Below are 14,022 nucleotides of genomic sequence, written 5' to 3' on the forward strand. Positions count from 1 at the left end.
CTCCTCATGGGGAAAAAAATCATAGCTACAGAGCAAGGGTTCTCAACTTCAGCACAATTGACATTTTGGGATACATAATACTTTGGGGTGTGTGTGTGTGTGTGTGTGTGTGTGTGTGTGTGTGTAGGGGGCATTCTACAGCCTGCAGGACATTCAGCAGCATCCCTGACCTCTATCCACTAGATGCTAGTTGTGTGTGTGTGTGTGTGTGTGTAGGGGGCATTCTACAGCCTGTAGGACATTCAGCAGCTCCCTGACCTCTATCCACTAGATGCTAGTTGTGTGTGTGTGTGTGTGTGTGTGTGTGTGTGTGTGTGTGTGTGTAGGGGGCATTCTACAGCCTGCAGGACATTCAGCAGCATCCCTGACCTCTATCCACTAGATGCTAGTTGTGTGTGTGTGTGTGTGTGTGTGTGTGTGTGTGTGTAGGGGGCATTCTACAGCCTGCAGGACATTCAGCAGCATCCCTGACCTCTATCCACTAGATGCTAGTTTGTGTGTGTGTGTGTGTGTGTGTGTGTGTGTAGGGGGCATTCTACAGCCTGCAGGACATTCAGCAGCATCCCTGACCTCTATCCACTAGATGCTAGTTGTGTGTGTGTGTGTGTGTGTGTGTGTGTGTGTGTGTGTAGGGGGCATTCTACAGCCTGTAGGACATTCAGCAGCTCCCTGACCTCTATCCACTAGATGCTAGTTGTGTGTGTGTGTGTGTGTGTGTGTGTGTGTGTGTAGGGGGCATTCTACAGCCTGCAGGACATTCAGCAGCATCCCTGACCTCTATCCACTAGATGCTAGTTGTGTGTGTGTGTGTGTGTGTGTGTGTGTGTGTGTAGGGGGCATTCTACAGCCTGTAGGACATTCAGCAGCTCCCTGACCTCTATCCACTAGATGCTAGTTGTGTGTGTGTGTGTGTGTGTGTGTGTGTGTGTAGGGGGCATTCTACAGCCTGTAGGACATTCAGCAGCATCCCTGACCTCTATTCACTAGATGCTAGTTGTGTGTGTGTGTGTGTGTGTGTGTGTGTGTGTGTGTAGGGGGCATTCTACAGCCTGCAGGACATTCAGCAGCATCCCTGACCTCTATCCACTAGATGCTAGTTGTGTGTGTGTGTGTGTGTGTGTGTGTGTGTGTGTGTAGGGGGCATTCTACAGCCTGTAGGACATTCAGCAGCATCCCTGACCTCTATCCACTAGATGCTAGTTTGTGTGTGTGTGTGTGTGTGTGTGTGTGTGTGTGTGTAGGGGGCATTCTACAGCCTGCAGGACATTCAGCAGCATCCCTGACCTCTATCCACTAGATGCTCGTAGCACCACGTCCACACACACACCAGTTGTGAAAGCCAGAAACGTCTCTAGACATGACCAGGTTCCTCGGCAAATGGTCCCTGTTTGAACCTCTGCCCTAGATACTAATATTATTAGAAAAGAAAATGTGAAAGTATAAATAAATTATTTAATTTGAAAGCTACACAAAAAGCCACTGATGATACCTGAGGTCAACATTCATAGAAAAGCAAAATTTAATTCCTAGAAAACTTGTCAAAATGTTTTTTTTTAAGTATAAGAACTGGTTCTTTGGGTAGATAAAACATATAAACCTTTGAGAAGGAAAGTTTTAAAAAGCAACAGGCATTCACAATATTGCAATTGGGAATTTAACTACAAAAAGCATAGAGCAGGTTAAAAATATGATAATATTATCCTAGGTATATGCTATTAGTGCTAAAATCTGGATGAAGTAGACAGTTTTAAAAGTATGTATTTATGTAACTAACTTATATGTAACTCAAGAAAGTATGGGACCCAAAGTAGCCATGGAAAATATTATGAAAATCAGTCTTTCAAAAAGCACATAATACAAATGACAGCATTTGCCAAAGATAACCCCCCCCCAAAAAAATGGAAGTGAAGAGAAACCTAAAAAAGAAAGTTCCTCAGAACTAAGGACACACCAGACAAATTCAAACAAATACATATCCAGGCAAGGATGGCGATGTTCAGATCAGACTCTGCTGAATTGAAGGCAAAAGGGAGGTGCTTTATAATAATATTAACATTTAATCCATAATGAAGGCATAATTGGAGTTTTCCTTTTGCAATAAAAAACAACATCGAAGTCCCCAAACAAAACACTTTAAGTGTTGAAGGAAGATCGTGATGGAAGCAGAAAAGTTGCAGGTAACTTAGACGTGCCAAAAAAGGAAGGAAGGAATCAAAATCATACCACGAGGCCACTAATGGAGCAGGTTAATCTGCACACAAGCTCACCCTGTTCCTGCGGCCTGTGGAGCAGACACAAAGTATAAACATATTTCGGTCCCAAAGGAAAGCTTACCACAGTCTCAAACGTGCAAGTAGTACAGACGATGTCCTTTGATCACTTGTGTTAGTAGAAATTAGTAGCAAAGGGAAAAGAAACAAACAAACAAAATGAACCTCTTAGAAATTTCAAAACTTTCTTTCTCCAACACGTTTTTTAAACAACTCTTGGATGAAAGAAACTAAAAACTGAAATAGAAAATAAACACACAGAAGAGAACGCTAATGAAAATCTTTCATGGTGAAATCTATGAGAAATGTCAAAGTCATGCCCAGAGGCAACTTCATGGCATTAGACATATTTCTAATGAAATAGAATGGAAAGAATGAATTAGAAACATGACCAAAATCGGGGGGGGGGGGGCGGGCAGAAACGACAGTCACGCATCTTTTAGAATCAGAGGACGTAATTAATAAAGATACAGAAGATTAGATATTAAGGAATCAGAAAACGGAGAGGTGATAAACAATTTGAAATTTGATTCTTTTGAGGAGGAAGAAACCTCCCACATAATAAAAGGGGAAAATCCATGAGCTTGCTTAATGAAGAAAATGTGCGAGGAAAACACAGCTACTCGGCGTCAGAAATAACAAAGGAAGATAAACACAGGTGCAAAGGCAATAAAAATAATTACAAGAGTATGCAGATTGGTATGCTTCACTCCACAGTGTGTGTGTGTGTGTGTGTGTGTATTTAAAATATTTAAGTGAAAAGGACACACTGTTCCACATAGGTGTTTAGTGTGAGCACTGCTTGTACGTAAAAATCAGGAGCTTTCTTATATTCCCAAAATAACCAGTTAGAAATATCATAGGGAAGATTTAACAAGAAAATTACTGACTTAGAGGAAGAGAAGTACATAGCTTTATTAAGAGATTTATTTATTGTATGTATTTTACAAACCCTTACACAATATATGACTTACTAGGTGCCAGGCACATTTCATCCTAACCAACCCTTGAAGGTAGGTTTAATTATTATCTGCATTTTTCTGATGAAGAAACTGGGGCACAGAGAGGTTAAGTAACTTAGCCAGAGTCACCCAACTTATAAGTAGCCGGACCAGGCTTCAAAATGCAGTCCGCTTTGAGCCTCTGCGCTCTTTGCTGTTGGCCCGCACAGTGAATAAATGAAGAGACACACGTGTTCCAGGAAGGAGGATTTGATGTCACAAAACGATCAATTCGCTGCTGGCCTGAGCTCTCTAGCAAGGGCTGAGCTGCTGACCGGCTGTCCAGGGTGACTCTCAACAGAAGGCAAACTGTCAAGGAGCTGTAGGCCGCCCCCAGGTGCCCCAGTCTCTCAGGGGTCAGAGTAGAAGGGCCACACTCACCTGGGCCTGGGAAAGTGCAGCTCACGTGGAGCTGGCCACCCTTCTCCTTGGCACGTCCCTCCTCTGAATCCCGCCATGTGTGGACGTGATGGTGGCGGGCAGGTCCTCTCTAACTCACCATGCCCCGTTCTCCTCTCTTAGATCCAGGAGATGGTCCACTCGGAGGTCGCCGCCTATGACTCGGGCCGGCCGGGGCCCCTGCTGGGCCGCCCAGCGATGCTGGCCAGCCACATGAGCGCCCTCAGCCAGTCCCAGCTCATCTCTCAGATGGGCATCCGGAGTGGCATCGCCCACAGCTCCCCGTCACCCCCAGGGAGCAAGTCAGCCACGCCCTCCCCCTCCAGTTCAACTCAGGAGGAGGAATCAGAAGCGCATCTTAAGGTAGGTAGGGCGGCCACGCAGGGCCCTAAGATGCCCTCCTGTCAGCAGGTGCCCGGGCCCTGCGTGGCAACGGGCATCACCTGCCTCGAGACCAGACCGCAAGAGTGCAACTGTGTCCTTTGCTGGAGGACACAGAGGAAGGAAATCAGCAGGTAGAACAGGGCCCACCGGCCGGAGCCCCTGGGCAGTGGAAAAGGCCCTGCTTGGAATTTGGGATTTCTGGCTGTGGCCGCTAAGTTAGCGGAGCGTCCTTGCCAAGCTGTGCCCCTCCACTCCCACGGCCTTGTGTATAAAGCAGAGATGACACTCACCCACGGCCAGGGGCTGGATGAGAGAATCCTGTGAAAATGTGAAGTCTTACTCCTCAATGGCCAGTGGGTCATTTCAGGGACATTGATGGCATCGGCAAGATCCTCAGGGTCACGTCTATGGTCACTTTGGCCTTTTAGGAGAAGATACTCTGACAAAGCTGTGCGGCCCAGCGAGGACACCCGGGCAGCACGAAACTGACCCCCCCACACTGGGTACATGCCCCCCCCCCCCCAGCATCCCTAGAGTCATGGGTGATCCTGCCTCTGAAGAACATGTCAGGGCTGAGAGGTCACCAGCTGTCCAGGCTTGTCCTTCCTTCACACTGACAACTCTCCCTGGCTCCGGAAGGCACTGTGTTTTACTGGGGTAGAAAACAGAGGCCAGAGAGCCCAGGGATGGCCTCGCTCGCAGCGACTCTCCCAATGAGCCTGTGGCAGAATCTAAACTTGATCCCCCAACTCCCACCTCCCCTTCTGCTTCCTCAGAGCTCTCACCCTTTCCATGCGGTGGCCCTGCAGACGCCTGGCAGGGGGCAGTTTGGACCTGGCAGGGGCCCTGACTGCCTGGGCTGGGTGCGTGCCTCTGGGTCTGGTCCGCTGCATCCCCAGGACAACTTGGTCTCTATAGTAGGCCAGGCAGGAGCAGTTTTTATTTTCTTTTTTATTTAGCAGACACTGTTGGCGCCGAATACTGTTCTAAGCACATCACCAGCATTAACCCATGGGATCCTCATGACGGCCCTGTGTGGTCGGGGCCATTGTCCTCTCCGATTGGCAGATGGGAAAACCAAGGCCCCAGAGAGGTTACGTCAGTCTGGCTGCAGAGAGAGGCAGGAACAGGTGCAGCAGGGCTATGGGCTTCCCCTCACTGTCCCTCAGACATGCAGGCCTGAATCTTGCCCAGGGGCCCATGAATTCCCTATCAATTCCTGGTGTCACCCTCATCTGCTTGGTGCAGAGAGTGACCATCTTCACTATAGGATCCAGGACCTTTGACCAAATTCCTGGTCCCCGTGGGGCCTGAGGGTCCTACCCGTGACCCACTGAGGTCTGTGGCAAGCATCCCTACGTGGCTCCCATCCCGCAAGCCCTGAGTCGCACACTCACAGGATTGCGGTCCTGCTTCCGAGGCCAGGCGTCCCGAGTGAGGCCGCACCCACCGAGTCACATAACCTCCTTCCCGTCCAGTCATTCCACAGGGCCCTGGGCACCAAGCCCCCTGCCCTAAGTCGCACACCTGGAAGTAGGTGGAAGACACCGATCTTTTGTGACTAAAGATCATCTTTGGGGATTATTTGTGATCACAAGAAGGGTGAATGGTTAAGAAAAATTGATACCCTCAAAACTCGGAAATAGGGCCGAGCACAGGGCTGCGCACGCTGTCTGCAGGCTCGCGCGGGAGGCCCCAGATTCCCCAGGAGAACGTACGTTGTCGGGATTCATTACTCATGATCCATTCGGGGATTCTACACTCTGTAAAGGTACATGTTACCTTGGGAAAGAAGCGGCAGAGAGGTAAACAATTTTTGTCTGATTAAAAGGCAAATTAAGTTCTTCCTGTAGAGATGCAAATGACCTCTGCCCAGGAGAAAAGATTAAAAGCCCCAAAGGTGACCGTTTCATTGCTCTGTAGGGCAGGTTCTCTCATATTTCTTTGAGTCAACTTTGCCACCTTGCTGATTTTCATTCATGAGTGAAACAAAAACTCCCGGGTTCCTAGCTCCTACCCAGCACGTGTGTGTGTGTGGGTGTGTGTGTGTGCATGCGTCTGTGTGCTTGTGAGCGTGTGTGTGCACGTGTGTGCACGTGAGCATGTGTGTGTGTGTGTCCTTTGCCTCCCTCACCAGGGAGCGGTGAGCATGACAGCGTGGCCCACGCAGCCCGCGCTGGAGTCCAGGGTGGCACGTGCGCATGCGCAGAGCCGGACAGACGGGGTGGGGCTGCTGAGGAAGGTCCCCTGCGCCTCAGACTGGGGTGGGGAACCCGCAGCGGGAGGCCCTTGGCGTCTCTGCTTTCCTGACTCCTCTCACCTGTGCAGATGTCAGGAGAGAAGAGACCTTCAACTGACCCAGGAAAAAAGACCAAGAACCCAAAGAAGAAGAAGAAGAAGGACCCCAACGAGCCGCAGAAACCTGTGTCAGCCTATGCGCTCTTCTTCAGAGACACTCAGGCTGCCATCAAGGGACAGAACCCCAGTGCCACCTTCGGGGATGTGTCCAAAATTGTGGCCTCCATGTGGGACAGCTTGGGAGAGGAGCAGAAGCAGGTGAGTCTGTCCCTTCCAGGGCCCTCCCCCAGGGCGTTGAGGCCCTGGAGCCAATGACAGAGTTGGAATGTCTGAAATCAGGAAAAGCCTCCTGCTGGGGTCTCTCCTGGACTCAGTTTGCCCATCTGTAAGCTGGGAGGCTAGAGCCCTTCTGGGTCCGCTGTTTGCCAGCAGAGTTCACTAGCGGCTTAACCGTTCTGATTCCTGCTTCCTCTTCTGTTAAGCGAGAATAAGCATCTCTGTCCATCTTGTCCATCCAGCCGTGCCAGCCTGGAGTCCAGGCTTCCTCTCCCACTGACCATGCGCCCCTGGCCCCTCTCAAGGGCATCCAGGGAGAACAGGGAGCAGAACCAGCTCAGAGGCAAATGCCAGCTACCGGCGGCGGGACCTCCGGCTGATCGCCTGACCTCTCCCCAATGTTGCCCATGTCTTGGATCTTTCAGGCCTATAAGAGAAAGACCGAAGCGGCAAAGAAGGAGTATCTGAAGGCTCTGGCGGCCTACAGGGCTAGCCTCGTCTCCAAGGTAACACCCTGGCCCATCGGCCCAGCCCTGATAAGGGAGGCGCCGGGGCCCACGGGAATGGTCAGTGCCCTAGTTCCTGGAAAGGACGAATAAGCCCAGTGGGGTCACCCCTCCCGTGCCCCCGCTGTGTGCCACGCTCATGCCGGCACTTTACGTGCATTTCGTTTCACTTCATTCTTCCAGTGGGGTTGAGCGGCGGGCCTGAAATGAGGAGCGTAGGTGCCTTGTCTGGAAGCTGTCACAGAGCACAAGGCATGTGGGTCAGGCCGCAAAGGGCCAAGCACGGAGGGCGTTCCAAGTTGAGGGAACAGCACAGGCAGAGGTGTAGAGGCTGGAGAGAAGCATGGAGGATGGCCCGGCTGGATGAGGCCGGCCTCACAGGCCAGGCTGAGGAGGCTGGGCTTCCTCACGGGCAGGAGAGCCCCAGGAATTAACGCAGGGGGTGGTTGGATGGTCAGAGCCAAGTGCACCGAGGCCCTGGGATTACCTCTGGTTTGCCCGTAGCTCCCCGCCAAGGGGCCAGAGAGCCAGCCACGGACCATGTCAGCGGGTTGCAGACCCAGCGGGTCTCACGGCCCAAGTTCTGGCTTATCCGTCTTCTCCAGAGTGACTGGTGTCTGTCTCCTTGCAGAGCTCCCCAGAGCAGGGTGAGACCAAGGGCACTCAGGCGAACCCGCCGGCCAAAATGCTGCCACCCAAGCAGCCCATGTATGCCATGCCGGGCCTGGCCTCCTTCCTGACGCCGTCGGACCTGCAGGCCTTCCGCAGCGGGGCCTCTCCGGCCAGCCTGGCCCGGACGCTGGGCTCCAAGTCCCTGCTGCCAGGCCTCAGCGCGTCCCCGCCGCCGCCGCCCTCCTTCCCGCTCAGCCCCCCATTGCACCAGCAGCTGCCCCTGCCACCCCACGCCCAGGGCGCTCTCCTCAGTCCGCCTGTCAGCATGTCCCCAGCCCCCCAGGCTCCGGTCCTGCCCACTCCCATGGCACTGCAGGTGCAGCTGGCTCTGAGCCCCTCACCTCCAGGGCCTCAGGTAAGCAGGGCCCAGTGGGAACGTGCTCTTCAGGACCCTGGGTGGGGAAGGCAGGCAGCTCGGGGTTTCGGGTACCAGCCCGGGCCCTCACCGGCAGCACCACCTCGGCACCTTACCTCTCTGAGCCTCAGTCACCACGTCTGTGAAATGGGTCTAGTACACCTTCCCTGAGGTGTACTGGCTGCAGCGAACAGTTGACAAGTTCCCAGTCTTCAGAGTCTTAGGACACCCCAGGCCCTCCTTCTCCTATCCTCCGTCCAGTTCTGCTCTCTGGCCCAAGGCGCTGAGGCCATGCAGCTTCTGCCGGGTCAGCCCCGGCCCCTGGCTCTCCCCAAAGCCTTGGAGGCCTGACCCACTGAACATTCCACAGACTCACGTGGCTCAGCACAACAACTCCATTTTGCAGACTGGGAAACTGAGGCCAGAAAAAGAAAGGCCCTGAAAGCAGAGCCCTTCACCCCCCAGATGCAGCTAGGAGAAGGGTTGAATTTTCCAAAAGGTGCTCTGCAGGGAAAAGGAAGAAGCATTCCAGGCAGAGAGGCAGAGGGAAGGCTTTGGAGAAGCCAGAGGAAGTGTCCCTGTGAACTCCCGCGGGCACGGAGAGTTCCTGCCCCCCCACTTGCCGCCTGCGCTGTGCACCCCATCATCTCTGCCTTGCTCACCCGCCTCCTTCCCCCTTGGCAGGACTTCCCTCACATCTCCGAGTTCCCCAGCGGTTCGGGACCCCGCTCACCTGGCCCGTCCAACCCCCCAAGCAGCAGCGGGGACTGGGACAGCAGTTACCCCAGCGCGGAGTGTGGCGTCAGCACGTGCAGGTGGGTCCTCCCCGCCCCACCTCCACCGATGCCGCCCCAGTGCTGCCCGAGCCGAAGAGGGGGCACGGGCTGCCCAGGGCTGGGGGGAGGCGAGGCCCCGTGGGTCACGGTGGCCCCGCAACCGCGCCTCGTGGGTGCTGGCTGCCCGCCGTCTTCATGAGAAGACGCAGAACAAAGCAAGACCCCAGAAGGACTCAGCGGGTCTGATGCCAGGGCTCTGCTTGGGAAAGGGGCCCAGCTTCAGTCTGGCTGTATCTCTTGCCGTCCTGGTTTTCTCACGAGGGCCACCTTGTGACACTCACGGATGGGTCATCTGTCTTCCGTCGGGTTCCCTAGAAGCGGAGCCTGGGCAGCAGGATTTGGGCGCCCTTGATGATGTGGAGGGAGGGCTTGCAGGAGAAAGGGAGGGAGGGAGGGAGGGAGGTGGGACAGGGCCAGGGAAGGAGCCAGCGGGGGGTGTGCGCTCAGCCAGAGACTCACTTCAGCCTGAGCCCACCGGAGCTTGGTGCCCGTGCACCGCCCACTGCGTCTGGCCTTGAGGTTAGGGCTTTTTGTTCCCTGGCTCAGTCAGCCGCTGGCTGTGGGCTGCCCCGGGGAGTGTGGCCCCTGGAGGAGGCAGCTCTCATCCAGCCCAGGGCAGCTCTCTGGAGCAGAGGCTGCTGGGAGGGCAGGAAAGGGGACCTGGGGAGGCACCTGCGGCGTCCACCGCACCCTCGGCGAAGGGCCAACGAGCCAACACCAGGAGTCACACACCTTACTGGGACCCCCACTGCTACAGCCCAGCACCCCCTGACACACCAACCCCCAGGCCACTTGGCTTCTCCGTGGTCCTTATGTGGACCTCAGCCTCCGGGCCTCCTCTTCCATCCTGCGCTCTTAGCCTCTTAGCCTTTCAACGGCACGCTGGCGGCCCTTCCTCTCGAAGGTCTTCCTGCTCCAAGAGTCAGTGACCTCTCATTTCAGCAGCTGAAGAGGGAAATGGGGTGGAGAGGGCACCCAATTCCTTTCCCTGCCAACCCTGACTCCCATTCCCCTGGCAAGGACCAATCCCGTGGCCACCCCTGGGGTCTGTGGCCCCAGCAGCGGCTCCACAGCCTGGAAGGCGTGACGTGTGGGGGACAGGCAGCTTCGGCTGCCCCTAGCCCCGGCCATTGGCCTTTCTGCCCCTCACCAGCCAGCCCGCCAGTGAGCCAGCAGACACGGCCCGTGGCCCACGGCCAACGGCCGGTGCCCGGTGCCCGGTGGGAGTCTACCTGCGCGGGCAGACTCGGCTCAGCCCGAATCCCCTTCCCCACCCCCCAGCAGGTGCACGCCCTCCCACCCCCGCCCTCCTGCCGCAGGCTTCCTTCCCAGTCAGAGTGTGGGGCTGGGGGCTCTTTAATGGGCATTATGAACCGTGTCCGAGCTTCCCCCCAACACGGAGGGCAGACCACTGCGGTGCCCTGCTTTACTTAATTTTTTTTAAATGAGGGAGACCTGGCGTATTAGTTGCAGGTGTACGGCATACACTCTGCAGTAGGCTGGTGTGTGCTGGGGACTGACCGCCGCCGGTGTCTAGGCAACACCCGTGGCCGCTCACTTACAGATGCTTTCCTTGTCCCGTGATAACTCGTAAGAGCTACTCTCTTAGCAACTTTCAAATACAGAAACTTACAAAAATGCAGTGTTATTAACTGTAGTCCCAACGCTGCACATGGCATCCCCGAGGCTTACTCATCTTCTCCCTGGAAGCTTGTACTTCTGACCCTTCCCCCATTTTACCCATCCCCCCACCCCCGGCAACCAGCATTCTGTTCTCTGGCTCTGTCAGCTTGGTTTGGGGTTTGCGTAGGTGCCACATGTAAGTGAGATCACCCGATACTCGCTACTCGTCTTCCTCGGACTTACTTCACTTGGCATGATGGCCTCAAGGTCCCCCTGGCTCTCCATGAGGGAGCGCCCTATTTTAAAAACACAGAAGGCGCTTTCCTCTGATTCTATGTGAAGTTTGCAAATGACTAAGCACGGACCGAGAGCCAGGCGGTGTTGGGACCACCTTCCTGCAGCGCGGAGGCCCGGGTGGTCCCCAGCCGGGATTCCAGGAGGGCAGCTGGGCTGGTGGCTTATGGCCCGTCGGGGGAGGGACCTGCACGTCCCCTCCCGTCCTCAGAGGGGCAGCGGGCGCCTCCGACTGGGGGTGAAGGGGACGCCTCCAGGGTGGGGCTGAGGCTAGCGAGCAGGTGGCCTGGCGCTGCCCCCAGGCCCGGCTGGGCTCCCACGGCTCTGACAGCCCTCCTCTCTCCCCAGCCTGCTCCCCAGGGATAAGTCGCTCTACCTCACCTAATCCCGCCTCCCCTGTCCTCCCTGAGGCTTGCTGGAGGGGCACCGCTCAGCGCCTGAAGGGCCCACAGCAGGAGGGAAGCCCGGGCAGGAAGCAGGATGACCGGGAAGAGAGCAGTGACACAACGACGACGCCCCAGGGCCGTCTCCTCCTCGACCTCCCAGCAGACCCTGCCGAGGCGGCCCGCCGCCCGCCCGCAGCACCCGCGGGAACCTCCTGCCCCCCACCTGCCTGCTCCAGGGCTACCGCGGACCCCGCCCCTCGCCCTGCACTCCGCGCTCCGCGTCTGGACGGCCGGCCCCAGCCCACGCTCCCGGGGCTGCCCCCGCCCGGAGGGGCCGCCTTCCGACCGAAACGCACCCCCAGAGGCATGGGCCCGGCCGCCCGGCCGAGGACGCGCGAATGCGGCTTCACCGAGTGAACACAGATCGCCAAACCTCTGAACTGTTGGCTCCATGTAAGTAGTTGCCTAAGTGTTTTAGAACCGTGCTGAAGACGTCGTCGATAAGATGATTTTGTGGGGGAGGGGAGTAGTTTCCTTTAAGGTGAAGAGCATTTTATATGACCCCTTAGCACATATTTTTCTTTAAGTTTTCTCTTGGGGATGAGCACAAAAGCGGCTGCCAAACTGTTTCCGCCCCTGTAACAGCGAGAGCGGGACCACTTAGAGCCACACTCGGAGACGTTGCGCTTTTTTTTTCTGGTTTTTAACCCTGTGTCCGTCTATTTAAAATTGCCAACAACGACTTTTGTCTATTTATGAAGCAAAGTTGAGAAGAGAAATGCAGTGTATCATAACGTGTGTGTGATTTTCGGGTTTGGTTTGGGTTTTGGTTCTTAACGTCGTTTGCAGCAGTTTCCTGGCCCTGGCAAGTGTCCGTCCCGGTGCCCAGTGCTTCTCTCAGTTTCTTTATAATAAAACTTCTGAAAAGTTGAAAATCCGTCTGTCTCTTCGTGCCCTTGGCAAGCCGGAGCCAGGCCTTCCGACGAGGCGTTTGGTGGCGGCTCCGTGGGCTTCGAGTCCAGGCTCACCTGCCGTGTACTCTCCCCGAAGATCTGCGCGGACCGCGGGGCCTCCCCGGCCTCAGTGTTGTCGCCTCCGGAAGTAGGACGGTGGCGCCAACACGCGCCGGTCTGGTGATGAGCAGGGGTTATGGGCACAGAGTGCTGGCCGTGCGGGGGGCAGGCTCCCCGTCTGGTGGAGGCGAGAGGTGGGTTCCGGGAGCCCGGGGAGGCGGGGCAGGGGGGCTTCTCCAAACCTGAATGTAAGGGGCAGCCCAGACAGGGGACTCTAACCCAGATTTCCCGACAGATGTTAGGTGGTGATACTTACAAAAAAAAAAAAAGTAATAATTATGTGACGATTTTAACTGCATCTGGAAAAATAACAGTTTCTTGGTATGGAGGAGCTTTTGGGAGCTGCCCCTGCTGGGCCTCGTGACATGGCTGCTTTGGGGTGGGGACCAGTGACCCAGACGGAGGAGCCTCCCCCTCCCCAGTCCGCTCTCAGGGCCTCTCCCTCTGTGATCCCGAAACCTCCCTTCTCCCAGAAAACAGCCCCAGGGCTGGTGCACCATCTCTCTGCGAGCAGTTTCCTCACTGGAGGGCATTTTGTAATCCACTTTGGAAAAAGAAAAAAAGAAAACCAGACCAACAACAAAAACAACACGCTGCCCGCAGCATCACTGCAATGTGAAGCATAAATATTTCATGTGGTTACAATTTCCTTTCCTGCTCGGAGCTTGTCAGTAACACAGTGATGACTTAGTTTAATATTCGACTCCTGCTTTGACATGTGAGAAAACAGCATCCTTGGGATCCATGCAGACAACCCAAAATAATGAGCGCCAGGCTATCAGGTTCTCGCCTCAGAGCAGAGCCCCCCACCCCGGCCCCCCACTGCCGCACCGGCCTCTGGAGGCGTCCGCGTGCCGAGGCTGGCCTCTCGGTGGCAAGGGGGGCTCAGAGATGCCCAAGTGGAGTCTAAATACCCTGCCGGCAGGGGCCGGGGGTTGTGGCACCCCCAAGCTGCCAAGGCCAGTCTGTGCTCTGGACCTGCCACGCTTCGAGGCCACGTGTTGTTGTTTAGACCCTAGAGCCGTGCCCCTGACACTGTAAGGATCGGCAGCCCCTGCAGCCCACCCCACTGTCCACGGAGCTGGCCCTTCCCAGGCCCACACACCTGCTTCAGATCCCTCCACCCCGCGCCTCCTCCCACAAACACCCTGGAACCGCAGCAGAGGCACGGCCTGAGCAAAGGCCAAGCCTCCGGACCCCAGGAGGAAGGGGTGGCTGGTCCCAAGATTGTCCAACACTAATTGCTCCCTGGAGGGCCCACAGGAGGTTCCACATTCGATTGGAAGATGGGCAACACGGCACGGAGGGGCCTTCCGTTACTCTTAAGGGTCCACCGTGCTGAAATTCCATGTGTTCATCCAGCAAGACTACGAACAGGTGAGCAGGTAGTCTCTGCCCCAGCCGAGCACCGGGGATGCTGGGGGGAGTCTTACACAGATCCCACCCCTAGGAGCTTAAGGGCTAGCTGGGGAGGCAGAGAAGGAAAACGGTGATATTGAGTTATAAAATTATAACTTTATATTATAAATCATAAAAATCTAAAATGAACTACACTCTGTGGCAAGTCCGAAAGGGGGAGGGGCCGGGAGAATGCAGTAGAGGGGCCCCCAGCCTAACCAGGGACCCCAAAGTCTTCCGGGGTGAGGCGA

General features: G+C 55.5%; 1 protein-coding gene across 8 annotated transcripts in view; it reads left to right on the plus strand.

Moving 5' to 3' along the window:
• Positions 1-12,235, plus strand: part of TOX2 (TOX high mobility group box family member 2) — a 131,998-nt gene extending 119,763 nt beyond the window's left edge. For 4 of the 8 annotated variants that reach the window (XM_036096035.2, XM_078057235.1, XM_036096034.2 and 1 more), the window contains 7 exons: positions 3,794-4,033; positions 5,014-5,184; positions 6,383-6,610; positions 7,054-7,134; positions 7,766-8,161; positions 8,846-8,976; positions 11,263-12,235. In XM_036096035.2, coding sequence (XP_035951928.1) covers positions 3,794-4,033; positions 5,014-5,184; positions 6,383-6,610; positions 7,054-7,134; positions 7,766-8,161; positions 8,846-8,976; positions 11,263-11,299 — 1,284 coding nt within the window. In that variant the 3' untranslated portion in view covers positions 11,300-12,235. The remainder of the gene's footprint in view (positions 1-3,793; positions 4,034-5,013; positions 5,185-6,382; positions 6,611-7,053; positions 7,135-7,765; positions 8,162-8,845; positions 8,977-11,262) is intronic. The other 4 variants (XM_036096038.2, XM_036096036.2, XM_078057234.1 and 1 more) reach the window with 3 other exon arrangements.
• The last annotated feature ends 1,787 nt before the right edge of the window (positions 12,236-14,022 follow it).

Source organism: Halichoerus grypus, chromosome 10 (genome assembly GCF_964656455.1).
Source record: "Halichoerus grypus chromosome 10, mHalGry1.hap1.1, whole genome shotgun sequence".
In the NCBI taxonomy this organism is placed as follows: Eukaryota; Metazoa; Chordata; class Mammalia; order Carnivora; family Phocidae; genus Halichoerus; species Halichoerus grypus.